The 27,713-nt window shown below is 35.7% G+C and overlaps 4 protein-coding genes across 6 annotated transcripts in view; all 4 read right to left on the minus strand.

The window, feature by feature from the left end:
• The window catches only part of erbb2 (erb-b2 receptor tyrosine kinase 2), a 28,536-nt gene extending 26,726 nt beyond the window's left edge, over positions 1-1,810 (minus strand). The window contains exon 1 of the mRNA XM_024284546.2: positions 1,454-1,810. Within this exon, the coding sequence (XP_024140314.1) occupies positions 1,454-1,526 (73 nt within the window). The 5' untranslated portion in view covers positions 1,527-1,810. The remainder of the gene's footprint in view (positions 1-1,453) is intronic.
• A 4,455-nt stretch (positions 1,811-6,265) lies between these two features.
• pgap3 (post-GPI attachment to proteins phospholipase 3) lies at positions 6,266-13,809 on the minus strand. Its single transcript, XM_024285672.2, has 8 exons — positions 13,384-13,809; positions 12,825-12,922; positions 11,369-11,521; positions 10,360-10,422; positions 10,038-10,099; positions 9,736-9,872; positions 9,341-9,545; positions 6,266-7,835 (listed from the first exon to the last, which is right to left on the minus strand). The coding sequence occupies exons 1-8, from the start codon at positions 13,598-13,600 to the stop codon at positions 7,772-7,774; spliced, it is 999 nt and encodes a 332-aa protein (XP_024141440.1). The 5' UTR covers positions 13,601-13,809; the 3' UTR covers positions 6,266-7,771.
• Positions 13,810-15,230: 1,421 nt separating this feature from the next.
• Positions 15,231-18,544, minus strand: mylpfb (myosin light chain, phosphorylatable, fast skeletal muscle b). Its single transcript, XM_024285597.2, has 6 exons — positions 18,400-18,544; positions 18,002-18,100; positions 16,947-17,127; positions 16,779-16,857; positions 16,145-16,193; positions 15,231-16,071 (listed from the first exon to the last, which is right to left on the minus strand). Exons 1-6 carry the CDS (start codon positions 18,400-18,402, stop codon positions 15,970-15,972), a joined length of 513 nt encoding a protein of 170 aa, XP_024141365.1. The 5' UTR covers positions 18,403-18,544; the 3' UTR covers positions 15,231-15,969.
• A 2,064-nt stretch (positions 18,545-20,608) lies between these two features.
• On the minus strand, positions 20,609-24,611 carry LOC112153859 (sesquipedalian-1). 3 transcript variants are annotated; one of them, XM_024284302.2, is made up of 5 exons: positions 24,574-24,611; positions 24,374-24,432; positions 23,906-24,027; positions 22,407-22,710; positions 20,611-21,149 (listed from the first exon to the last, which is right to left on the minus strand). In XM_024284302.2, exons 1-5 carry the CDS (start codon positions 24,594-24,596, stop codon positions 20,737-20,739), a joined length of 921 nt encoding a protein of 306 aa, XP_024140070.1. In that variant the 5' UTR covers positions 24,597-24,611; the 3' UTR covers positions 20,611-20,736. The 3 variants fall into 3 exon arrangements, with proteins under 3 accessions (XP_024140069.1, XP_024140070.1, XP_024140071.1); XM_024284301.1 differs by lacking the exon at positions 24,574-24,611 and having other exon boundaries at positions 20,609-21,149; positions 24,374-24,564; XM_024284303.2 differs by lacking the exons at positions 24,374-24,432; positions 24,574-24,611 and adding an exon at positions 24,229-24,370.
• Positions 24,612-27,713: the final 3,102 nt, after the last annotated feature.

Here is a 27,713-nt window from a genome sequence, read left to right on the forward strand (position 1 = left end):
AAAAAAAAAAAAAAAAAATTAAAAAAAGATTTTTCTCTTACAAAAAGGCAGTCTGTGTGTGAGTTAGGCTTCTTAGATAACTCTAAAAGGTTAGCTGGTGACCATCTTGATCTCAGCGTGTCGGGTCAGTAACAGTCTAGACCGGCAGAGTTAATATGCACCCAGCGTCTATTCAGCATCGCCTTAAGTTGCACTGAAATGTGACGAGGGCGTGAAACTGCAGCCACAGAGGCGATCGCCACACGCCAAGGATCCTGCAGAGAGGGCTTGTGCACACGTACGAGTGACATAACAGCACAAATGAAAGTAAGAAGGTTGAAAGTCAACACTTGGGCACAACATGTTGCTTAACTCTGGGAACCAGTCAGAGCAGCCGATGCTTCAGAGATCAACACTGGAGGCTAAAGTGTACCAACCTGTTCCCGCCAACAATGCTGTCGCATTCAGAGGTGACTTCACCTGTGACTGCTGGCTTTGTTAGTGCGTGTGTATGATTAGTGATAGTGGTTTGGGGGCAGCTAATAAAACAAGAGTGTTGTTTGTGCATTTATGATTTGCTCTTGCAACTCAGATGAGATGGAAATTGGTAATCGAAAAAAATAGATGTTTTTGTGTTTTAACTGCAAGTTCTTATTTATTTTTAACCCCCAAAACTATCAATTTAATAAAGTTTGCACTTTGCCTTGGTTTTTGCAAAAGTTTTACATGTTTATAGTCCTTAACATATAAATAGAAAATTGTAGTTTGTAATAATAATTATTAAAGTGTGTTTTTTCTGCAGAAATAAAGAATGAAATCTGATTTTTTTTTCTATTTAAAATGTTTAACATAAGAAAAGAACAATTAAAAACAAAAAAATAGAGCTGTGCAACTTTCTGCAAGTGTAACACATGAAGAAAACATAACTTTTTGTTTTGTTTTAAACAAAAGATTTGCATTTTGCAAATGTGCACTTTCATTTAGCTCCTGCTTTACTGGCATGCACTCAAGCTCCAAGTGTGATAAGTGGCCCTCTATCAGACAATGTCCCCTTTGGAGCCACAAGTGAATAATTGACATAGTCATGATCTTCTGCACACAGACCTCTTGTTTGTTTGTTGTTGTTTACCAACACCGCTCTGCTGCATGTCTATCCTCAAATTAAGCCTAAATCTGGAGTTTATTGCTCAATAGTGTCGAGCAGAGTTCATTAACTCAATTTAGTGTCTATTTTTTATTGAAATTCAAACAGAAAGTTTTAGCGAAGCCGCTTTGTGACAGGTGGGAATTTTGTCCCTATCTGCGCTCCATAACTCCCATGAATCTCCGCAGCAGGGAGGACGAAATCACGTACGAGGAATGCAGGAACCCGCGTCGACTCTACCGTACACGTCTCCCGGACTACACGAACACAACTCGAATAAAAGTCCAAAACGCGAAAGACGACAAAAAAAGAAAAAAGAAAGGCACCCACCTTCTCCGCCCCAAACGCCCGGCACTCCGAGCAGAACGGCTCCGATAAACACCAAACTTCTCGCGGCTTCCATCTGCTCGCACCCGCCGCATTTAGTCCATATTCCTAAGTTGGGTCACTTTTTTTTTCGTTGTAGCCGCCAGGAAAACTCAATACTTTCACCTCCTCCTTCTTTATTAAAATATTCTATCTTGAAAAAAATAAAATAAACCCAAAAAGTCTCGACTCCCTCAGTGGAATTGCTGCCCTTCTTCCTAAACACGGACACTTCCGAACTCCGACTGTTGGTAGTAGAAGAGTGACACGCGCGCTCCCGTGAAGGCCTGCGCGAGGAGTGGCCCTCTGGCTCCGCCCACAATCACAGAGTCTGTCTGCAGAGCTAAATTTGACAGCAGGGATTGAATCCTCCATTATCCAAATGTTGTTTATATATATATATTTCATTTTCTGTTAAAAATTATCCATCCTACCTTAACCTGGTTTGTAATTTGGACCTAGTGTAAGTAAATAGAATTAAGTGAGGGTTTGTCTAGACAACTGTTTATGTAAATATGCATGTATTTTTATTTATATGTCCTTAATATTCAAGATAATTTTCATTTTTCTTGTTTGATATATATATATATTTTTAATTTTTTCTTTTGGAATAAGGGCAGATAAGATATAAGTTTTCTTCTTTCTGCTCCTTTTCATTTATTAATTGTTTTATGTTAATTTAGTATTATTTCGATGTCATGTATGTTACTAGATAAAAAAAAATAAAAAGTGTTCTAAACTCTCTTATCTTTATGACCATGATCCTACCTCCACAAACTTGGCACCTTACATTTGGATGAGTAAGTTTTCTGTGCACCCCAGGATCCCATAAGGTGTCAAATGCAGATTTTTCTACTTAATTAAAATGGTAATTTATAGTAAATAATCAATATTTCATTTTTTTTATGTTTTCCAAACAAAAAATACCCAAACATTAGGTCAAACTGGATCAAATTGAGCAGGACTTGCCAGTCGCTTCACCAGAGGATGTTATGTGAGAACCTTTCAGGGTTTCTGTCCTTTTTGTTTTCAGTCTATTGGGGAAAAATTGGTTGTGCTTTTTCAAATAAATAAATAAGATTATCTTTTTCTGCTCTGTTCCCAATCATTCCCCCTAAACTGCATTTCCATATCACACCAGATTGCACTGATTCACTAGAGCGGCTGCACTTTAATTTTATTGATGTAGATAACTTCTAGAACAAATGTACAGAAAAAAAAAATAGAAAATACAAAAAATAGCACACTTTCCCTTGTTATATGTGACAAAATATGCCAATTTGCTTTGGTAAGCCTTCTTGTAATAATGTCATAACCCTTTAAGACAAAAGTTAAACATTGAAATTACCTATAAACACTTATTTATGTGTATTACACCTTTGATTGGAAACATTTTCTTAAAATAACAGCATGTTGCTCCAATAATTAGGTTTAAATATTTGTAGTGGGTATATTTGCGCACATTTCTCCCAAATATTTACTATTTTAAGAGCTAAAACAGTCCAGCTGTTCTCATTTCTAGACATAATCATCTCAAACAAAGATAATTACACAATTTAGGATAAATTTATCTAAAAAAAATGCATTTTTCTTTTTAAACTTGTGTTTTGCTGTTGGTAAGTGCAATTGTATTGTGTTATGAGTCAAATAAAATGTTGGAGTTTCTCCTAAAACACATTAAAACATGTAAATTTTAAAAATGCATATTGCCTAAAATAAGATTTAATGACTCGGCAAGATATTTCAATGAATTTTCTTTAAAAAAGTAGTTAAATCTTACTGAAAAGTTACTTTTTAGTTGTTAATTTTCTTAAATCAAGCTATTTAAACTAAGAGTGAACAAAAATACTTGGTGACATTTTGTGTTGTTGCAGTGCAGCTGTTTAATTTGGGATTTTAAAGGAATTAGGCCAAATTTCTAAAAGTCTTTAATTTTTTTTCTTTACATCTTGAGATGCAGAATTACAAAAGTTTATCATGCATGTCAAAGTGAAGATTTTTATTTAAATAAAGTGTATACATAACATTTTAAAGGACAAAACATCTGCAGGTTGAAGACAGATGTAAGCTAAAAACATTTCATGATATCTGCTGTCGTTTTTACTATTTTAAATAACTTTTTTTCACTTTTTTTTGCATCTTAAGCGTTATTTCTTCAAATTAAAGAATTTAAATTTTATTGCTTATATTTTTATATCTATATTAATCACTTAACTAATAGTAAATATTCTGAGCATTACATATCATTTATGCTTAAAAGTGAATTACTTTTTTTTGTCTACAACTGTTATAGCTTCAGTGAGAGTTTAGCAGTGCTCTATATATTTGTAATAATGGGGGCCAAAAATGCAGTTCTTCTTTCTTTTTTTCTTCATGCAGTCATGGCCATAGATCAGGAGTTGAAGGAGGAAGAATAACCTCCTTTCATTCCAGTCTATCCATTCTCCCCACCCATGGCAGGCCGGGTCAGAGTCCAACTCCTGCAGAGAGCCTTCAACAAAAAGACACTTTCTCTGCCACGGCCGAACACAGCTGCATGACTGCTTTCTGTGCGTCCGAGGGTTCAAAGTGAAAAATCAGTGAATAGTTTCTGATGAATAGTTAGATTATAAATGGATTTTTTTCAAATGCAGTTTTGTTTTTATGAAGTAAAAGCTAGAATCGCGTTTTGTCGCCCACCGTAGTGTGTGAAATTTGTTCTCTGCATTTGACCCATCCCTTGGGGGAGCGGTGAGCTGCAGACACAGTCGCGCTCAAGAACTACTTGGTGGTTTAGTCTCCCAATCCAACCCCTAAATGTTGAGTATATCAGGCGGGAAGGCTTTTTTAGTTATACCTGATCTGGATTTGAACTCACAACCTTTTAATCTCCACAAAAAAGGAGACGCAAAAAATTATGTATCCAGCAATATATTTCTAGAAAATAACTGTAATTAAAAAAAAATTTGATTATGTGACTACCCTTTTAAATACACATACATGAACACAAAAATACTTGATTTGGATGTCTTTCACAAATAATGTTGTTGTACGATCATTAAGTCTGTCAATTACTCTGATGAGGTGAAGTAAAGCTTTGGAATACAGAGCTTTTTTCTAATTATCCAAAAAAAATCCATAAAGTACAGTTTGCCTACATTGCTACAATTTAATTGAAATGTTCCATGCTGTTACTCTTAAACGTAATTTGATTTATTCTAAAAAATGACTGTTTCTATTTGCAGATGGACTTGAAGTTAACCCATTCTACCTGAATGAGCACATGTCAAAAATCCTGGATAAACTGATGTTTCAACACATTTCATTTCAATTAAAAAGAAAAAAAACTTGAAAACAACCATTAATAATATTAGGAACAAAATCAAGTGTCATACGTTGTATTTTCTCAAGCCATTAACCAAAGAGTCATCCAATTTAGATGAAGTCACCATAAATAAAATTTAGGAGACACTAGAAAGTATTCATACCAAAATGAAAATCTGGTTTTAACTCTTTTAATACTGAAAAAAGTAATAATTACAAAAAGCTTGTTGGTTCAAGTTTAATTTTGCTTTTTAACTTGGGTCCTAAATGATTGAAATTAAGTTTTATGTGACTTAAATGAGAGTTCTAATTTTTGTAATGACATTTTCTCAAAAAGTGCATTGACTTTTAAAAAAAAATTATCTGTATGAGAGCAAAACATACTTACGTGGCAACTTTTCCAGTATAACACTATAAAAAGTTTATTTTTCTGATTAAAAAAAATGAGTTTTTACGTTTATCATCGTATTTATGAAGCAAAGGTGATTTAAAATGCTTTAAATGCTGGATGTTGTTTAAGTTAAAGACTGAACAAAGTTGTTTTTTTTTTTAATGTTTATGTTCCACAACCAATTCACGTTTTTGTGCTTTTAATATCGGGACACTTTCTGGATATTTCAAGATTTAAGCCAAAAACACTCAAGGGCTCTCTAATTGAAGAATCATTACATGTTTTTAATTTTAAAAATACAGTATTTTTAACTATACATTGCATTTAGCAAAACAAAACAGTCAAACTTTATTCAACTAATGTACAGTTTAGGCTCCTGACTACAATACCCACAATGCTCAAACTATCCATCAAGCAATTTAGGTTTGTAGTTTGCTAAAGTTGAATATTTTGACTGATTTTTGTGAACTGCAGAAAGCACAACTAAAATTCATACTTAAGGCACACTGGAATTTGTCTATTATTAGGAAAAAATGTAAGGATTTCCCACCGATAACAGTAAATTAAACAATGTATAGTTTTTTATTCATACATCACTCAATGACATCACACTACCGACTGCTATATTTGACTCTTTTACATGATTCTATGTGATACAGTCTTTTATTTTGAAAGGAAGTCATGTGAATCTTTGTTTAAAGTTATGGTTTTCTATTTAAAAAATGAAAACATTTTATTCATGTGAAAAAGACAATAAAAACAAATCTGTGTTTTATTTTTTCCTCAGGGTGAAGTAAGAGTTTGTGGGTTGTGGTCAGTGAAAAATTGATCTGAATGCCTCTCTAAAGGTTAAAGGTCGCAGAAACCTAGGTTAATACATATCTGAGTAAATATCTTTAAAAATTTATTTTGCTTAAAGGCAAAAGGCTGCTGCTTCTGGTGTGAATGAGGTCATGGAAACGTCCAGCAGGTAAACAGCTTAAATATGTCTCATCGCCAGACAGGTTTTCATGTAAAAACAACAAAGTGTAAGCACGAATCATCTCTACAGAAGAAACCAAAAAAAACACACACTCGTCAGCTCACCTTCTTTATCAAGAAAGATGCTTTTATTTCTTTAGATTCTGAGTTTTTTGGTCATTTAATAAATTGATGTAAAGTTGAAGAAAAGTGCGCCCAGTGGAGAATGTGACAGACCAGCAGAGGGCAGCAGAGAACAAGTAGAGTTCTGGTTACAGGCAGGGAAGACGGATGAAAAATAGAGTTAAAACTTTAGATTTTGTTAAGTGATAATTACCAAAAAGAAAAAAAGAAAAACATCAGTTAGATATTAACTATTTTTATTTAAAAGTCAAACCAGTTTCATATGTTATAAAATGAGTTTAGTTTCTTTGGAAGTCTGAATATTGGTTTAATTTCCTGATTGATTTTTAAAAAATATATTTTTACATTTAAGTAGTTTACGATAACATAATATACCCTGGAGGAAGGGCTTTTATTTTTTAATTATTTTTTAAACTGGAATGACTTGACCTTTTCCCCGTAACGTTCTAGTACAGTCCAGCTCTCACATCCACAGTGATCCGTTTTTTTTTGTGTTGTAGAAAACAACAGAATGTCCAGAGAAGGCGGTGTGCGCACACGCTCCGAAACATTGCTCACATTCTGACACAGATGGACAAGACTTCAAAACAAAAGCACATCAAAACAGGTCAGTAAAGTGCACATGTGAGGGGGGGGAACTCACACAGTAGACATGGAATCAATCTGAAAAACTTCAAAAGCTGTTAGTTTTTTTTTTAAGGAGGAACATTTGACATGCATTTGACAAAGCAGACATGTTTGGAAGCTTGTAAATCATATTGATTACATTTAAAATGCTGGTTTGAGTGACGTTGGGTTTCAACTAAAGCAACATGATGCTAGAAATTAGGAAAAACTACAAAAAAGGAAGAAAAAAAAGAAAGAAACCAGATCTTTCAGCTGAACTACTTTAACCACTTTTCACTCTAAAAGGCAATCAAGGTGAAAGAAATACATTTTCTTCTTCTGATCATCAGGCACATTCGTCAAAAATCCCAAACAACAGAAATAAAAAAAAGGCAAATAATTCAAAAATAAGTTCAAACAAAAAGCAGCAACAAAAAAAGGCACACAAAGGTGTGATGCTAAAAGGACACAAAAACAAGTCAGCACGAATGGCCTCTGTCATAAAGCCCCCTCAACCTCTCTAGAACAATCATGAGGCAGCTCGCTCCAGAAGGGGAACCTTTGTGCCCACTTTGGCACGGATGACACAAAAAGATTTGGCGCCATCTATCGTCGTTTAGGGCAAACTGAGATTGGAATCGATTAAGAAAATAATAAATTACAGCATCCACAGCAACACAAGGCAAACATCAATCATGTTTCAAAAAAGAATCTTTACGCTTAAGAAAATAATCATAATGACATGTAAACAAAAGCTGCTCCGATGTGTGGAGTCATGCAGGTCATGTTAGCTAAGCTACTTCAGTGTTGGGGGGTTCAGCTGCCCTGTTTGGAGAGGTGTGACGGTAGAAGCATGATGAAGAGGCGATGAACTCCTGCTACTCCACTTTAACACCCATCTTCTCTGTGTTTAGTAAGTACAGGCTGTCATCTATCAGGAAACTGGAGAGAAAAAAAAAAAACTGTTTCAATTCATCTCTTCAGGAGAATTTGGCGATCTGCACTAAGATGATGATAGGATGCACTCTTCAAATGTTTAAATGTTAGCTTGATTTTGTGTTTTTTTTTTGTTGTAAAATCGGTTTCACATTGGAATGAATTGTAATGCCATGATATCAGAAATATCGTGATACTCGGCTATATCACAATATATCCCAAGACTGTACCTGAACCATTTTTACCTGAATCAATTGTATTAAAATTGTAAAATTTATTTTATTCAATGATAACAACATTAAGCAGTGCAACTGTATCTTATAAACAAGTTGCTTTAATCCAAGCAAATTCATGGAGCTTTTCTTTTGCTAAATTAAGAAATATTTCTACAAAAAAAATACTTTTCAATATAAAAAAAAGTGGAAAATAAAAGTAAAATATTGTCATATCTGCATTTAAATTGATACAAGTATCGCAGTATATCGCAGAATCGATTTCTTCCTACACCCGTACTTGATAACGTAACACGCCTCTAGTGGTCACACGGTGAATTGCACCTGATATTTTCATTTACGAATGCGCTTCAATCAGGAAATCAACCTGGTACCTTTTGATTTGCATTTTGTTGAAAAAGTAAATGCGAACGCCATCCAGAATTCAGTGGGATTGTAGAGTTATAAAGACAAAAAAGTTTAAATTTGAACAAAAAAAATGCAGATATTGCTGAAAATTAAAATGCAGAATTAATTGACTATTAATTGAAATCTAACTATTGAAATTTTGAAAACAAAAAATATAGTAAGGAAGGCAAACAAAATATATATCTGGCAATTCTTAATATTTTGTAGGGCTGCTATCACCAATAACTTCCAGAATCGATTTAATTAAATTTTGAGTTTACAAATTTATACATATTTGTTTAGAAATGTGTATTATTTATATTTGTTTTTAAAATATTTATATTAATCTCATATAGTTTACATACTGTAAAAAATAGTTAATAATAATAATGATCAGATTGTTAATAGCATACAGAGTTACATGGATTCTCAAACGAAGAAGCTCCAACGATTGTTCTGCTTCTCCTCTCTCAGTTTGGCCACTAGGTGGCGATCGCACAATAGCATTTCACCTTATTCCACAAGAAGAAAATATGAGCAAAAAAATGAAGTTTTAGACCACAAATGGTTACTCTAAAAAAATATTTCCTTAAAAGAATTTGGAAATTCATGACTTTGAGTAAATAAAGACGTTATTTAGTCAGCAATGTATGTTTAGGTCGACCAAGCATTAGCATTAGCCATTCTATGGGAAATCACATTATATGTTAGCATCAAGCTAGCAGACTTTGGCGTTATGCGTTAGATTAATCTCAACTTTTATGGATCGGTTATTGATCTATTAAGCTTAGATCGATTCAGATCGATTTGATCAACCCAGACCTACTTTTTTAAACTTAAAATAAAAACAAAAAAAATTACTTAAAATTTCTAATAGAAGGCAGGACAAACCTGTAGAAAAGAAAGTGCACTGGGATGGTGCTGAGGTGCCAAACGGCGTGAGCATCTAAGATCCAGAGCAGCGGAGGGAAGTCCAGCAGCTCCAGCAGAGCCAGACCGTGAAGCAGCAGCACCACTGAGCCACATTTCCACCAGTACGGAAGCGTCCGCCGGTTCTGCCAGCACCAACACAACCACCACAGCAGATTCACCATACCTTCAAAAGACGATAAATACATGTCAGCGCATATAATAAATGACAAGCAAAAAACTTTCATTGCAATTTACATATTTTTGGAGTTGTTTTTTCACATATTTTGAGGATTTTATGTAAATTAAATAGCCAAACAAAGACTTATGTCTAGAATGTGATGGATCAAAGCTGGTGTGAGACTTCTTTGCTGTACCGATGGCGGTATTTGCAGCCATGTTGTAGCCGTAGTCAAAGCTAACGAAGGTCAAGTAGGATACGTGCGACGTAAAGATCAAAATAAGCAGGGCTCCCACCATGCTGGACACCCCAGGCCGCCTCAGACCCAACGTTCTAGAAAAGACATTACAAATAATAAATATCAATGCATGACGTGACAAACCCTATTTCTTACTTTTATTGTATTTTTCTATGATCTAAATTCACTTTTTAACAACATTACTGGCATACATTAGGGGATTTTTGTAAATAAAATAACAGGAAAAGCACAGATTTTACCTGACACAGCATAAATAGATGGAGTACAGGATTACTGCAGTTGCACAGAAGTAATCCATTTTCTGAAAAAGAATGAGGTCGAAGCTCATTTGTAACATTAAGATAGACTTTACAGAAACCATTCTGCGGAGGGCTCAAAGATTTGGAAGTAAGTCCATTAGGATGCGACTGATTCGTTAAGCTCATTAGACAACAAAACAGAACAACGGCGAGCTCCACAGGTGGGCTATTAATACTTAAAAATGTCTAGATAATACAGCTTATTTGAATTCTGTTTCTAACCACATGATATTTGCAGTATTTTAGACAATAAATCAATTACCTCAGTGAGATAGGTGTCCCGGGTGTGAAACACAGTCGACCAGAACCAGGCGTTCAGAGATATCTGTTTGAATGCACACAGAGGCTCATGTTAGTATGATCTCCTGCTACACGGGGGTCCAAACTTTTGGAAAAAGGGTCAGATTTGGTGTGTGTGGGGGGGCAACCATTTGGCTCCGATATTCTTTATTAAAGTAAATGTAAATGAACAATTTAATAAACATTTGATTGCAATAGTATGTGTTTCCTTTCTTCACATAAAGAAACAAATAAATCTAAATATGGGAGTTGATTAAAAAAAATTAACTAATTAATCGCAAAACTGGAAAAAATTAATCGCAGTATTTTTTGTTTTGTTTTTACAGTATTTGCCAACCACTTATTATCTACGAATAATCACAATATGAAATCACACACAAAACTCTACATTTAGAAAATTTATTTTTAATCACTGCTTTCACTTGATTACAAAAAAAATTTATTAATCGCACTTTTGTGTTGTGATCAATCACGATTAATCACAAAGTTTTGGTACGTAAAATGTATTTGTACATTATGGCACCAGACCATGGATCAAATACTCCACTTTTTGTGAAAAAGTGATCTAAACAAAAAAAAATAGCAAGAATAAAGTACTAAAAATCGATTGAATATTTATTTCTTTTGTACGTGACTATGGTATAAGTGGGATAATACCCGACGTAATGTTTTAGCGCACACCCTGAACCGCTGAGTTAAAGCAAAGGACTGTTTCTTTGATTAATTTGCGTTAACAAATATTAACGTGTTAATTCTTTTTTGATGAATCGCATGCATTAATGTTCACAGCCCTAGTTTTTACTAAAATGACTGTCAACAAAAGTGTCAGATTTTGCTGATAAAATATACAAATTTCCACTTGTTCCGGAAGTGGCAACTCTAAAATCCATATTACTGATTTTATGAATGGAGATAATTAATACAAACAGATATCTAGCCATATCATGTATTTGTTGATATTTTTAACTCACTAAAGAGAAGGCGTTGATGGTGTGGTACATGGGGCTCTGGCGTGGCACGGTGCTCCTATAGCGCAGCAGCATGAGAAGGCAAGCCAAGCCGTTCAGCAAAGACGCCAGCGCCGACGCCGGCTCTTCAAAACACAGGAAGCGGGCGAATGGCCACTAGGAGAAACAAAAAGGCAACGTTCAAGTTTGATGTAGAGCTGTAGAAACACTTAAAATCATTTGTAAAAAATATGTTTTTGAAAGAGAAGGAGGATACAGATTGAAGGGAACACTGACAATTCAACTTAGAACAACATTAAAAAGATTCTGCATTACAGTAACAGAAGTAATACTGTGGAATGAATCACACTCGAAGATAAAACAATTTCTAGACATTTGTCAAATAAAAATAAATACAAAGGAAGGATTTTAGATAATAGTCAAACAGTTACTTTTTCTGTTGATGTCTGAGCCCCATGATAATTGCAATTTAAATGTATGTATTAATAATTTACGATGATGATTGATAAATCTTCAGACAGATAATGATATTATTATTATCAATATGTTGTGTGGAGTTGTTGTTCTTGAGAGAGTGTTAGGCTGTATTCGGACTGGGAAAGTCTGTTGGTCCAGATTGAGTCCAGAACCTTGACTGTATTCAGACTGACGTCTACCGGAGATTTCTGTTTCATACAGAAGTCTGTAAACAAATCATGTGACTAAAGATCTCTTCAGTCATTGGCCAGGAATTACGAGGGCGGGGCAAAGCGATGAAACAAAAGAAAAATGGAAGTCCATGTGGAATTCTTGCCGGGATAGTATATATGTATTTATAACTTGCATAATTTTGATAAAATATATTTTTATGGAGAGTTAAATATAGAAAATGGTTTAAGGGTTAAGTTGATTTATTCTGAAATAATACTCCTACCTTTTTTTAATCCATATTTATGTTAAAAACTACATTTTTTAAAGTTTGAAAAAAATGTATTTTAGTGTGTTCAATAAAAGTTTATTCTGTTGAGCTAAGGTGTGTTTCGGATTTTGGACCCCTGTGCGGTTAACTTTGACACCCCTGATTTAAGCGAACCAAATGTGTCCAGTATGAATAAACCCATAAATAAGCCTCAGCTTCTGTCCATATATAGTTATTTTAGCAAGTGTGTAAATGTATCTATTGTTGTTTTTATTTTTGAAATAAATAAATAAATAAAAACACAAATCCAAATGTCTCAGATCTGTAGACTCAAGTTTCTTTTAAAAAGTAGCTAAAAACATGTATTTTTAAAATTCCTTTTTCATAGTTCTGTTTTTATATATTCTGTGTTTTGTGAAGCACTTTGTGATTTTTACCTTAAAAGGCACTATGTAAATAAAGTTTGTTACTATTATTATAATTATACATGATTTGACTGATAAATAGCTTAAGTTTAAATAATTTTTTTTCGTGGCTATTAGGACAGTGGAAAGGACAAACCTTGCCATGGAACTGGGGGATTCTGAACCCCTCAGCTTGGTAAAGGCCTACAGTGGTCCACATGCACTGATAGCGGCAGTCATCCCGGCACGTCCAACCTGAACCACACAAACAGCATAAATGTAAAAAAATAAAATAAAACAAAAAAGGAAATTAGGGCACAAACATCATTTCCATTAATACTAAAACAATTTTTCTGTTTTTGATTTGATGTAATAAAAAATTACAACATATTAAAGTTTTTTACTGAATGATACCACGTGTTTAAGAGAGATAGAAACCTGGAAGGTTAAAGGTGAACAACAGGTTATTCAGCAGGAAAAACTAGCTTTATTGTTGTGCAACAGTGAATAAGATTAAAAGTCACAAGTAAAAAGCGCGTGCACCCAAATAAATAAATTAAAAAATAAATAAATTAATAAAAATGAAGTGTTAGTTACCTGTTGAGCCACTAATATGTAAATCCAAGCCGAGCTAAAGCACCATAATGAACCTCTGTTGGTAATGATCAAAGCTAGCAGGCTAAGCTAGCTTGTTCCACCTGCCGGTAACCACTCACCTGTGAGCGCCATGTAGTGCGGCTGGTTGGCCTCAAAGCCCCGCAGTCGGACTCCCGTGCAGTTGGTCCGGACGCACAGCTTCACGCAGTCACGGTAGACCGGCTCCTTGTCGCCTTGGGAGGACCGCACCGCGGGCACCGCAGACAGAAGCAGGATGACAGCGGCCAAAGCGGGGAGTCTGCCAGATGTGCAGCGAGTCAACACTACTGAGGCCATGGCGGGCGGTCGCTCTCGCTCCGTCGGGACTCACGCAGGCACTGCGGGACAACAGCGGCTCTGAGCCAGCGGGCCTCACTACCGAGGTGTCATTCTAAACGTGTGTTGTCAAAGCGCACTTTGAAAGTTGACCAGTCACAAGTGCAGGCTGCCCACAGTCTCCCCTGTGCTCTGTTGTGGGCAATTTTCAAGCTCACGTAACACTTCCTGTTTTTTACTTTTCAAAATAAGACCACACATATCGGTGAATTCTTTTCGAGTGGTAAAACGTGGTGTTAAATCCTTCTCCAAAGATTTTTATGATAGGTGTGGAAAAATATGTGGCTATTCAAAAAACAATTCTAGTTCATTTGAGGCAGTCTGTCTTGAAGTTTCACATTTCTGCTTTTATTTTGAAAGAATACATTTGACGGTTCTACAATTTACCTATAATGAACCTGTACGTCACAAGACTCACTCATTGTGAAGATGTGGACAATATCAAAAATATTTTTATGAAGGTATGCTTGATATATCCTTATGGTATAAATGTTTGATTGGAGTATTTACGATTAAAAAAGCACCATTAATGCAGAAACAAAATCTAATAATTAAATAAATAAATAATAATCATGTCGAAAATAATATTTGGGATATATACTGTATTATTTTATATTTCTTTCAGTTCTAATTAAGTTTTTTTAGTATCTATTGACATCACCTATGTGATGATATCACATGACATAGGGGATAATATGGTAATTATATTGTTTATTGGGAAGGGGGACACTTGATTAACCTCAAGACTGTTCTATGGTACTTTTAGCTTCCACATAGTATTATTTTTTTCAGGAAGAGAGTACTTTTGAACTTCCAAAGTTGTTGCCCCGTTCTCCTTAAGAAACATGTAAAACCGACAGTAATCTGGTACTACTGTCATCACTATTTTTTTATATAGAAATTGATTTCTTTCAAGCAACCAACCACAAAAAAAGCTAAAGTTGACTAACAAAATATATACATACATATCAAACTTAAGAAAATTTCCCAAAAATGCTAAAATCTGGATATTTCTTATTCATATGGCATTTTTAGCTATAAATAAAAATTGCATGGCATTTGACAGAGAAATGTATTCAGGTATTGACTAGGAAGAAGCAAGATTATGATTGGACGTGAACATAAAAAGACAAAAACGGTAGATAAAAAACATAAAGAGAAACTGCAGTTTGTCAGAAATCGGTTATGAACTTTTTGATTGATTTTATACTTTTTAACCAGCATAATCTTGTTAATATATCTGTAGTTTTCAAACTATACTGCATTTTTCAATACATATTTGTACACATGTACACTTACATACGTACAGTACATCTCTATATATGTGTACACATGTAAGTCATTTTTTCAACACATTTCGGAGGTCATAAACTGCATGGAGACGTGCGCTAAAAACAGCTTTGCTTGGATGGTGCGTGTGTGACTTCCCGCCATCTGAGATGCTGTCATTCACCTTGGTTGATGAATTAAAGGATCACCAGCGAGCGCCGACAATAATGACTCACCGTATCAAGCTGGAAGCGGTCCATGTCCTTCAGCGGGGTCTCACTTAAACCAGCAGCAGACACGTCATCGTACAAAAGATAGTGGATTTTATTTGTACTTCTTTATTTGTTACAGTGGAGACACAGTCACAACAACAGGAGAAACAGTGGCGAGAGGGAAAAAGAAGACAAAGACTTTTTTTCTCTTTTGTTTTGCGTTTTTTCCTCCCCCCACTCAACGATTTTAACCATCTCTTTCTCTGTCTCTAAGTCAATCCCACATTAGGATGAAAAGAGGAGGGTACACAAACTATTATAGTTCAGTACGCATCCTCTTTTCCTGTACAATCCCCTCCAGGGGAGGGAAAAACTCCATTAAACAATCTGTGTCAGGTTGATCTGATTGCTCACTTGTTTCAAGCCAACAACCGCGCATGCATCACAGCACCCAAGAGAATTATGGACCGACCACTGTGATCACCGGACTGCACAGGCTATACGTGTAGGTATGATGCATGCCTCAACACGGACAAACAGAATGAGTGACGGGTGGGGGAAAGGTGGAGGAACGAAAGGCAGGGAAAGAGATAGTGTTTGTGTGTCACAAGATTATTTTTATTGAAAATAATCCCGTGTTCCCCCTGTTGGTCGCGCACAAACGCCCCCACAGCCCCCCGGTCCTCTCACCGAGCATCTGGGAGAGAAGTCTTTTCATTACTGAGACGGCGAGTGGGAACAGCAGGCGTGCGGGCGCGAGTGTGTGCGAGGAAGTCATGGCGTTGGACAGGACTGGATGGAGAATGCTGGCACGAGTGTGGGTTTGGATGGATCGTGAGAGGGAAGGATTTACTCCTCCTTGTCCTCTCCGTGTGTGATGACGTAGCAGATGTTCTTGTAGTCGACATTGCCAGCCACATCAGGGGGGAAGGCAGCCCACAAGTTGGTCATCTGGGGGACAGGTGGAAGTGTTTTAGGAACGTGAGCGACTGAAGTTCATGACAGATCTTGACGCAGGACTTACCTCCTCAGCGGTGAACCTGTCGCACTGGGTGGTCAGGAGCTCCTCAAGACTGGATAGGGAACAAACATCAGAGTGACGTGTACAAGGGCCGATACTAAAACGATTCGATTCTGATTTTTTTCAATTCTTTAGTTCAATTCAATTCAAGAGATAACACATTTGTTTAGAAATACATTAATAATCTACTATAGCGTAGATGGTTTATCAAAAGGAGAATCTCTAACAAAATAATGCTCAGATCATTAACAGTCTAAACATTGTTCTGCTTCTCCTGGAGGGCGTTTCAGTTTGGCCACTAGGGGGCGATCGTGCACTAGCATTATATTTTATTCAACAAGAAGAAGAAAGTATGAGCAAAAACCGTTTTAGACCACAAATGAAAAATATTTCCTTAATGGAGTTTGGAAAATTCATACCTGTGAGTTTATAAAGATGTTCATTTAGTCTGTTTAGGTCAACCGAGTGTTAGCATTAGCCATCCTATGGGAAATCCCATTAAACGTTAGCATCAAGCTAGGAGACTTTAGCTTTATTTGCTAAATCGATTTATATTTTTATGGATCAATTATTGATCTAGTAAGCCTAACGTGTGCTACTTTTGGGGAATAGAAGTTGAAGGAGAAAGTGCTCTTACAATTCCTTCTTAATGGAGCCGGTTCCCTCAGGGTCCAGGACTTTGAAAGCACTCACGATGACGTCCTCGGGATCAGCACCTAAAAGCAACACAAGGCGAACAATAAAGATGAAAAGGGGCCAAAAAATGTCCAAATAGAAAACCGAGAAGCATCATGCGTCAACGCACCCTTCAGCTTCTCGCCGAACATGGTCAGGAAGACGGTGAAGTTGATGGGGCCGCTGGCTTCCTTCACCATGGCCTCCAGCTCCTCATTCTTCACATTCAGTTGGCCCATGGTGGCCAGCACGTCCCTGAGGTCGTCCTTGCTGATGATGCCATCTCTGTTCTGGTCGATGATTGTGAAAGCCTACCACAAAGAAAAGTGTACATGACTTTGAAGTTCCGCACTTAAGACATGTTAATGGTAACGATAAGTGGGAGACAGGCTGCTAATGTAAACGTGCAAGCGCAGAACTGTTGTCCACTTCTGTTTCCGCATAGCTGGGTGTAGCTCTGTGAAACCAAAGATGGCATTTCAAACTTTTTGGGACCTGGCAGCTGGTCGGCCACTTGTCTCTCTAAGGTGTTAAAATGGTTTTGGAATGTGACACGAGCCCCTTGCGACATTTAAGGAGAAGGTATTGATTACAGCTGTCATCCTTTTGCCTTGTGACTGGATCTTCTGGCCATGTTACTCGTGTTCTTTCACCTTTTGAGCCCTTGAAGGATCCATCTTAGCTACTGTTTTCTCTGTATTGTTTTCCATTTGTTCTAGAAGTTTTAATCAATTTTAAAGAAATAAAAAACAGTATTGTACCAAAAGATCAAAAGTGACCATTTTAAATGTCATTATATAAAAAAACAACCTTTCTAAAGGGCAAAATAACAATTGTCATCCACTGGTAAACCTATCCTTGGACTCTGGGACCTCGAATGTTTTCTTACTCTTTCAACTTTGAGCTTGTCTTTCCTGGTTTGATTAATTTGACTTTCCACCAGCTGTTGGGCTGCATTCCAGAGGAGTCAAAGACAGACAGTCTCTAAGGAGAATTTCTGAGCAAGCAGTGGCTGACATAGGAAAAGCTTAAATTTACTGTCCTGTCATGCCACCGAGGACATTTTTTGCTGTCATTTAAACACATAGATCCGATCTCCCAGAGACCTTCTCGGGTTTCCGCCAAGGTCAAGGGGACACATGTGAGCAAGTATTTAAAACGTATGGGTGATGAAGAAATTTCTACCTCCTTGTACTCCTGGATCTGGCTCTGCTCGAACATGGAGAACACATTGGAGGATCCACCCTCACCCTGCTGCTGCCTCCTCTTGGCCTTCTTGGGTGCCTGGAAGATGGAGAAAACAATGCTTGATGATAAATAAATTAATTAATTAAATTTTTTGAAAAATTACAATTCATCCTGAATGGATAAAACTATAAAATATGAGCTAAACCCACTAAATTGTATTCAAAATTGTATATTTCATCAAAAAAATTTCAATTTTTAAAGCTAAATTTTAGCTTAAGATGACCAATTTAAAATCCACAGATGTGAAGGATAAATGGATGTCCATAATCCATATAGCAAAGCGACGTTTTCATCTCGTGATTTCCAGCTCTCCCCAGGACGGCAGACACACTCACCATCTCTCAAGTTTGTGGGGTTGTTGGTGGTCAAGAAGAGAAGCCTACGCCAAGCCGATGTGACTGACATGTATGTATTAGCCCCTCGGGGCCTTATATATTAGCTCCAGGGGGCTAACTTTAGCCACACCATCAGGTTTGGCAGGAAAGCAGAGCCTGAGGGAGAGTAAGAGAAACAGGGAGGAGCGAGGATGGAGCTGGATGGATCGGCTTACCCGCTTTCCAAAATTGGCTGCTGGACTCTTGGAATGAGGTGAATTCAATGCCAACAGACAGGTCGGACTTTGGTGTCAAATATGGACTTAAAGGCAGCACAAACAGCTTAAGGAACACCTGAAATTCAAAAAGTATTCCACTTCCCTAAAACTTTTTGTTTCCATTTACTGCGAGAAGAAAAGTGACGATGAAAGGTCATGGAGCTTTTCCTCACTAAAAAGGCCCGCTTATGTCAACTTACTTCTGCTTTCTATTAATTAATACCCTTGAGTGGGTCAAAGCCAACACATGTGTGATGTAAACATACCCTGAAGTCATCAGCAGTATAAATGATAGGCCCACTCCAGGGTTTACACTCACTGCCACATCAGTGGATACTATCAGGCTCTATAAACAGTAATGAAACTTGAAAAGAGTTGGTCCAGCTCCAATAGTGACACCACGGATACGCTTTCCAGTGATTAAGAGTCAACATAAACACAAATGTATTTCATCTGTTTTTTTGTCTTAAAACTTTCATTAAAATACAAAAAAATAATAAAATCTGAGCATAGATAATCTCTTGAAGTAAAACTTTGACTATATTTAGGCTGTTCTGGAAAATAAAAGACAATCGGTGGTGTCATTTAAAACAATTATAAAATACTTTGCAGTTTTTGTAAAAATGTGCCATCAGAAACAGCTTTCTCACCATGGATGCACTAATTTTGGGTGCTCCTGGAGGTCCCCAGCTTTAGAACAGCAGGACAGTTACCCACCCACCTAACTCCATATATGAGCTCCCCAGGCTGCCATCAATCAGTCCAGCATACAGCTAAGGTATGTATTGGGGCGCAAACTGATACAGAGACTCTGCTTTCTTGCAAGGGTGAAAATTTCATGTGGCAACACTTCTTCTTCTTCTTCTTCTTCTTCTTTTTTAAAATGTAGGCCCCTTTTTCGTTTTTTTTTTAAAGACTTTCTTAAAGCATTTAGATTAAAATATAGTGGTTATTGCTATTTGCTTTGAACAGACAAAAGAGAAACTAAGCAAAGTCAAACACCAAAGGAAAAAACAAGACAGCTGTACAGACTGAAATAGCTTTGGCAACCCCCCACGCTCTGTTCTTTCTCGGCCATTTTGGGTCTCCACTAAAATTTTACAGACTTTGCTCTTTTAAGGCGACTTTGCCGCTTTAAAATTCTCCAAACCTTTCTTGTTTTAGCCCTAATTATAATATAAACAGTAAAATCCTTCATGGTTTATAAGATAAATTACTTTTTTTGAAAAAAATTTTTACTAGACATTTCAAAGTAAAAGTGAATTCAATGTAAGTCAAGCAGATTTTTGTACTTTTTAGCAGGATTTGTGTAACTAGCAGTCAATAGGCATAAATTAAGATTTTTTTTTAATTGGTTAAATGGGTTGTTTTGTGTTTTTAACATGTTTTTGTATCATTTTTTCATATTAGAGGACATATTTACTATAATTTAAGATTAAAATGGCCTTTTTGAGTATTTCTTTATTTAAATTGTGTTGGATCAGGATCAGATAAAAACCAGCGGTTTGAAAAAGCTCAGGTTTGTGACGCAGCATTTTATTTACCCGCTTTTCTTTTTTTTGGCTAAGCTAATGTTAGCTTGGACCTGTGAGGTGCTACAACCTAGCTGGAGAGAGAGTAAACAAAGGCATGCTGGGAAATTAGTGAGGCTAACATCCACGCTAACAACCCAGAAGGGAATTTCTAATGAACAACTGCAGAAAATATGTCTTAAAAACAACCCAGCCTTTTTTTTTTGGCTAAAAACGGCACAATTATAATTAAAAGACCACAATTTTATAATAGACTTTTATTTTTTTAGCAGGATTTGTGTATCACTAACAGTAAAAAGGAACATTTTTAATGTCTAAGTTGTTTTCCAGCAACTCAAAGATTAGCTGCAAGACCATGAAACCATATTTTAAATAGCAATAAATTCTTAAACTAATCAGTGAATAAATGAAGACACACTATGTTGTTGAAAAACAAATAAAGAACATTTATTTTAAAAAATATTTTCGTATAAATACACCTCACAGTTTCGCAATATTGCTATCCTAGCTCTTACAATTCTTGGTTAAAGTTGCAACTTTTATGCTTTTTATCCAAAATTGATAAGATCTTCATTGACGTGTATATTTAAACCTTTTCTCCTTGCCCATTCGGTGATCAGTTTCTTCACTTCTTTCCCAAAATCTTCATGCAGTGTTCTGAAATCCTCCACGGGGCCCGAGCTGTACTCCACCCAGTCAGTCGTGGGCATGGCAGGGGTGCTGTGGGACACCAGGTTTGCGCTTCTCTTGGGCCAGAGTTTGGGCGATCTCTTACTTGCTGATGGTAAAGTGGCTGAGGGTGGAACCAGCGGACCGAGTCCCGCTCCTGCAGCTTGTGCTGGAAACATAGAGAGGGTGGAAGAGCGAGTGCTCAGGACGGCTGCAGAATACTGCGCATCTGCTCGAAGGTTTGGGGTTGTGGATGGTTGATTTGGTTTGCCGGAAAGCTCAGCTAAGGCATCTGAAAACGACAAGGAAAAGATACAGGAAGGGAAACGTTACAGCTCCTTAAAATGCATGAAAAAACAGTCGAATGTGAGGTCAACAATGAATTATTAAACTAACAAGCAGTTTTTAATCAATTTAAAATGCCTGTTCTTAAAAAAACCCTTAAAAATTAAGTAAATAAAATGTATTTTCCTCTTTTTGTAAGGTTTCTTTAAACTGCTATCATCTCCTAAACCCAAGAAATGTAGTGATAGAGGAAGTGGCAGTTATGACAGCTAAACAACCGAATCAATTGGATCTTGAGTCACAAGTTTAATGTTTGGATATAGATTTTATTAAATAGCAATTTATTAAATTTTACTCTAAAACCACTTTTATATGATAATAAAAACAGTTTACACATAACCAGTGATTTAAAGAGAACACAGAGAGAGATTTTATTAGTGGAATGATGAGTTCTTGCTAAAATAAAAACTGTAGAAAACATTTCTGTGCAAAAAAACGACTTAATTTTAATATTGCATTTAAATGATACAGTAAATCATTTTTTCCTCAATCCTAATTACTAACGAAAAAGTCCATTTAAGAAAAGAGCACAAATGGAACCTTTTATTAATTAAAATTAAAGCTTTTTATATATTTATTTGATACATTTTAATTCTAAAACAACGTTTATATGATTATATCAACTCTTTACATATAACCAGTGATTTAAACAGAACAGAGAGAGATTTTATTAGTAAAATTATGTCGTATTAGAAAAAAAGAAAAAGCAATTAACTTTTTTGCCCAAAAATGACAAGAAATTGCATTAAAGGATATTGATATGAAAAATCAAAATTGCATTTTTTACATTATCCAATTCTTTTTTTTTCCATTCCTTATTACAAATATAAAAATCAAATTGGAAAAGCACCTTTCAAATCAAAGCTTTTTTGTCTAAAAACATACAAAATACCTAATTAAATGTTTATATGTTGCAGTCATAGTTATTAACTGTGAAACTATTGCAAATTTGACCATGAAATAAGTTGTGAAAAAACACAAAACGTCACTAATTGTTCACTAATTGAATGAATCAAGCTCCCTAAAAAAATCCTTTACTATCTATAGGATTAACATTTGAAAAGTGAATCTTTATGACTGTACAGTGTGGTCTCTGTACCACAGCACTCATAGAGCGTGTCAATAGGGATGCAGCTGCAGCCCAGAGCAACAATCAGACTCATTCTCCTCACAGAGATAAAGGCGCGCTGGCTCCGCCGCTCACCTTTGTATTTATTCTCCATGTCCTGCACCAACAGGGCCAGGTAGCTGTGGTTGGCCGACAGCAGTGCTTTGATCCAGCTCTCCTGACTCTCCTGATCCTCGGCGGCAAACTTGTAGGTCCGGAGTCCCGGCTCGCTCCACACCAGAGAGAAGGCGAACTGCTCCTCCGACTCGCACAGCTGGACGGTGCAGCCCTCCAGAACAATCACTCCGGACACGTCTCGGTCTGCAGACCTCTCCTTGTAGAAGAGGAGGTTTCCCTTCAGCACAAACCAGCGCTTCTGATAGGAAGTTTTTATCTCCCCCTGAGAGGAAGTATGTGGTTAGATGAATGCACACTCATGCATTTAAATTAACTGCTTTAATACAAAATGTTTTTAGCTTTACTCACAATATTAAACTGTTTTTTTTTTTATAGCTGGAAACATATTCAGTGATCATGTGGTTAAATCTAAGACAGCTGCATATCACTGACAAAAATACAGAATAGAATCAATTTCTAATCACATGGCAAAAAAGAAGTTAATTTTACAAGATATTTTAACCAAATTTCCATATAAGACCAATTTTATTTGACAGTATTTACCAGTTTTCACATAATTAGTAATATAAACCAAACAAATGTGGAACTTTCACTTGTAAAATTATGGATTTTACTAAGTGAAAGCAGTTTTTATATTAAATATTAAATAAATAGAAAACTAAAGTACTTAATAAGAAAAATCTGTTTATGGGTTAAATTCATTTATAACACATTTTCAGAATAAAGTTAAATTTGACACAATTTCAGATTTTTTTAATAAAAATCATAGTTTTTAATATTGCATTACTTTGATCAATAATTTTTAAAAAATGTACACATTTTCTTCAGTTAAAATTTGAGAATTATGATAAACGTTGTTAGTGTGTCTATTATCTTTATTTGTCATTGGGACACTGATACCTTAAAAACCCCCAAACTTATGTCTAAAAACAATACATAAAAATACATGAAAAGTGCATTATCTGGTAACTAAAAAAAGGAAATTAAAATTAATTTGCTGCTAAATATAAGTGGATTTCTCGTAAAACAAATGTTTTAAAATGGTTAAAACAAGAAAAAAAAGTAGCAATATAAAGAAGTAATTCTTTCTTAACATATTTAAAATGGTATTGCAGTTGAAATAAAGTTGTAAAATTATGAAGTTCAGTATATGTTGTATTTTAAGGCTTTGTAAAAAATGAATAAATAAATATAAGAATTGTTAATTTCATTGGAAAAAGTTACTTTTTTTTAATTAAGTTTATACCATATTATAGAGAAAATGGGTTTTCTCTTTCAAACAAAATTGGCTTGGAATAGAAAATTTGACATAAAATGTGAACTAAATCAACTTGTAAATAAAAATTATGTAATTATTTCAGAGCTTTTTTTGTTTATTTCTAGAAGTATTTTGAATTTTTGCTCCACGTCCTAAGATGCAATATAACAATATGACCAAATGTGTTGTTTTATTTTACCTTTTTGTAAAGATACCCTTCCTTGTCCACTGGCGAGTCGCAAGACTGGAAATAACCCAAAGCTTTTTCATCAACCTTCATTTCAACATTTTGAGTTGCACAAACCAGAATCCGTTGAAGACCTGAATGACAAACACAAACGTTGTTAGGGACTTCCGCATTTCATGCTGCCGTCTGTTTCAGAAATATCACAACAGCTGCTAGAATTAAAGGCGGTTTTCTTTTATTTTTAGTAATATTATCACAGATTAACGAAACTTTTACAAACTGAATTCTCTTTTTTTTGTTGTTAAGAGAGGACAAGGACGATTGACAGAGACAACCTGCTCGGCCGAATAACCTCCAGGAATGAGGCGGTAAAGGTCTTCAATAACAGGAAAAGCGTGTCTCAATAACGGGGTTTTAAATATCCGAAATAACTTGAGAAATTAGGAAGCGAGAAAGCTGGTCCCGCTCGTGTTTGCTCACCTCTGCGACGAGAAAGTGTTGCAGTTTCGTCCTCGAGAGAGATAGAGAAGAGCTGCTTCCTGGTTTGTTTGGAAGGTGGGCAGAGGGCAGCACCAGCAAACAGCAGGTAGTGAAAGAGAAACTGGTTCACTGCTGTTTCATAACAAATGCTAAGAATAAAAATAATTGCATTTTGTGCCATGTTAAATATGTATAGAAACCTGTTGGGTTCATAAATCAACATCTTTGGTATGAGGAGCCATCTTCAGCTGCTGGAGAAGTTCTCACCATTGACTGTATATGAAGGTATAGTTGAGAACAATTGACTGTATATACATGCATACGTGTATGGTCAAGAACCATTTACTGTATATTTATACATACATGTATAGATGATAAACATTTACTATATAAATGCATGCATACAAGTATAGTGAAGAACCGTTCAATATACTTGTATATTTTATAAATGCATAGTTGAGAACCATTGACTGTATATAAATCCATACATGTATAGTAAAAAAAACGTTGACTGTAAATATGTGCATACATGTAAAGTCGAGAACAAATAACTGTATATACATGCATGGTCAAAAAACATTGACTGTATATACATATAAACAAGTATACTCAAGAACCATTTACTGTACATGCATAGTCGAGAACAATTGACTGTATATACATGCATGCATGTACAGTTGAGAACCATTGACTGTATATAGAACAGGTTGAATTTAAAATCCATGTGTAGTCAAGAACCAATGACTGTATATTCCTGCATACATGTATAGTTGAGAACCATTGACTGTATATTCCTGCATACATGTATAGTCGAAAACCATTGACTGTATATTCCTGCCTACATGTATAGTCATGAACCACCACTGATTGCATATACATGCATAGTCGAGAACAACTGACTGTATATACATGCATGCATATACAGTCGAGAACCATTGACTGTATATAGAGCAGGTTGAATTTAAAATCCACATACATGTGTAGTCAAGAACCAATGACTGTATATTCCTGCATACATGTATACTTGAGAACCATTGACTGTATATTCCTGCATTTATGTATAGTCGAGAACCATTGACTGTACATTTCTGCAGACATCTTTACTCGAGAATCATTGACTGTATTCATGTGTAGTTGAGAATCTTTGACTGTACATACATGCATTCATGTATAGTTGCGAACAATTGACTGTATATTTCTGCATACACGTATAGTCGAGAACCACTGACTGTATATACATGTATAGTTTGAGAACTATTGACTGTCTATACATGTATACATATATATATATATTCATGGACCGTTTGTGGCACACTTACATGAACACTCACTGACCTCTTTATTGGTCACACCTGTCCAACTGCTCGTTAACGCAACTTCTGATCAGCCAGTCACATGACAGCAACTCCATGCATTTAGGCATTAGACACAGGACATGTCCAAATTCCTTCCCCTAACTTCTAAAAAACTAGGTAGTGCAGGACTATCTAGTGCCCTGGATTTTAAAAGCAATTCAGACACCACGGTCACTACTTACTACAGCAAATACGTCACCAATTTCACAAAGTGATAACTTAATCAATACAAGCGTTTTACGATAACTATTTATGATACATTTTGATCATGAAAATGTTGGTGGTTTATTAAATAAATAATAAATGTAAATACTTTTTTTTCAGACTGCACTAAAAATGGTGAATACACTCTACAGTGATTAGTAAAGGAATTTGGACATAGCAATGGAGTATGTGCAATTTCTTTCACAACTCACTACCTAGTGCACTATATAGTGCGTTTGCCATTTTGTAGAGCTGTCTGAATCTTTGACCGAATAAAACAAGCCAATTCACTCACCATTTTTCTGCGATACAGATCTTGCCATGTTGGAGTCAGTGATTGGTCCGAGTCAGTCTGAGTCACATTTCTGTGGCAACTACTGTCCCCAATTAAGTCCACACCCCTTCCACTGAAATAATCTGTCAATCAGACGTTCAAGGTTCAGGCTCAACGGTTCAGGATGGTGGTGGTGGTGTAATGGTGTGGGGGATTTTTTCTTGGCACACTTTGGGCTAATTAGTACCAATCATTATAACGCCACAGCCTACCTGAGTATTGTTGCTGGCCACGTCCATCCCTAAAATGCATCTTCTGATGGCTACTTCCAACAGGATAACACACGATATCATCAAACTGGAATCATCTCAGACTGGTTTCTTGAACATGAAAGTGGTCATCAAAAGGGTCCAACCCAGTACCAGCATGATGTAGCTGCTGAAGTGGTCGGTCATATGTACAGTCAATGATTCAACCATTGACTATACATATACATACGTATGTACATATGTTCTCACTAGTTGAACTGTCTAAATATATTTTCAAAGTACACTTATAAATTTGCCCATTACCCCATAACAATGAACAATCACTGTTTTTAATCCCAGAAACAGGAATCTGGACAATAAACAAATATCTGACATTATATTTAATACTGTTGTTGCCCTCTTAATGCTATAGTATAACTGTTTTTTCTTATATATTTGTAGCTGCATTTACTATTTTTTTTTTTAAGGAATTGTCCGTTTTACATCATTTCTGAAGGAAGCTGTGTAGGATGAAAAAACTGTGTTGTAAAAAAATTACCAAAGTCATTTGTTGTCAATAAATACATTTATTGCTGAAACTGTGCAAATTACTTGGAAATGCAATACAGAGTGTGCAACCCTTGTGAAAATGTCATAAAATGCATGCAGTCCATGCTCTCTTTTTGATATGTTTAGCATAAAAACAAATATATACTTTTTTATTTTTAGTGACTTATTTACCTTTGAATCTGTTTTTCCAGATTAGAATTTCTTCGACAGGGCAAACATACTCAGCAATAGCAGTTTAAAAACTTCAATTCTGAACTTTTTCTGAGCTTTAAACTCAAAACTAATGACAGTTGTCTGTGTGAGAGGACTAAGATTTAGTTCAAGTCACTAATAGAATCAGAGGATTGAGACCATAGGAAGCATACATTAGGCAATATCTGGTTAAATGAAAGGTCAATATTTTGAATATAACCTAAAATATTGGAGGATTATTCAAATCTGTGTTTAGATTTCTGAACAATCTAAGAGAGAAAATGAAAATACAGCTCATCAGGACATTCATTAAATAAATATTGTACATTTTTCTGTTGAAATTTGGAAGGTTACCTTTTATGATTTACGCAAAATTGTGTTATTAAACAGCGTTCAGTTCTTCATTTTCCCGGTCTAAATCCATTAACTGGAAGTTGCATATCACCTTTACGGCCCTGTCGCCATTTTGTCTGATGTCACTATGAAAATTGTCTATT

The sequence above is a fragment of the Oryzias melastigma genome, linkage group LG19 (assembly GCF_002922805.2).
Source record: "Oryzias melastigma strain HK-1 linkage group LG19, ASM292280v2, whole genome shotgun sequence".
Classification (NCBI taxonomy): Eukaryota; Metazoa; Chordata; class Actinopteri; order Beloniformes; family Adrianichthyidae; genus Oryzias; species Oryzias melastigma.

Bases quoted from the DNA above. Each gene is read 5' to 3' on its own strand.
- pgap3 (XM_024285672.2), bottom strand. From the start codon at position 13,600: ATGGCCTCAGTAGTGTTGACTCGCTGCACATCTGGCAGACTCCCCGCT. The intron at 11,522-12,824 runs GTTTGTCCTTTC...TGTTTCTCCTAG, and splicing joins TCCCCCAGTTCCATGGCAAG to TGGCCATTCGCCCGCTTCCT. The intron at 7,836-9,340 runs GTTTGTCCTGCC...TTTTCTCTCCAG, and splicing joins GTGCACTTTCTTTTCTACAG to TTTCCTGATAGATGACAGCC.
- mylpfb (XM_024285597.2), bottom strand. The intron at 16,194-16,778 runs GTAAGAGCACTT...TTCCCTATCCAG, and splicing joins GGCTCCATTAAGAAGGAATT to TCTTGAGGAGCTCCTGACCA. The intron at 16,072-16,144 runs GTAAGTCCTGCG...CCTGTCCCCCAG, and splicing joins ACAGGTTCACCGCTGAGGAG to ATGACCAACTTGTGGGCTGC.
- LOC112153859 (XM_024284301.1), bottom strand. From the start codon at position 24,554: ATGGCACAAAATGCAATTATTTTTATTCTTAGCATTTGTTATGAAACA. The intron at 24,028-24,373 runs GTGAGCAAACAC...TTTGTCATTCAG, and splicing joins AACACTTTCTCGTCGCAGAG to GTCTTCAACGGATTCTGGTT. The intron at 22,711-23,905 runs GTAAAATAAAAC...ACTTCCTCTCAG, and splicing joins AAGGGTATCTTTACAAAAAG to GGGGAGATAAAAACTTCCTA.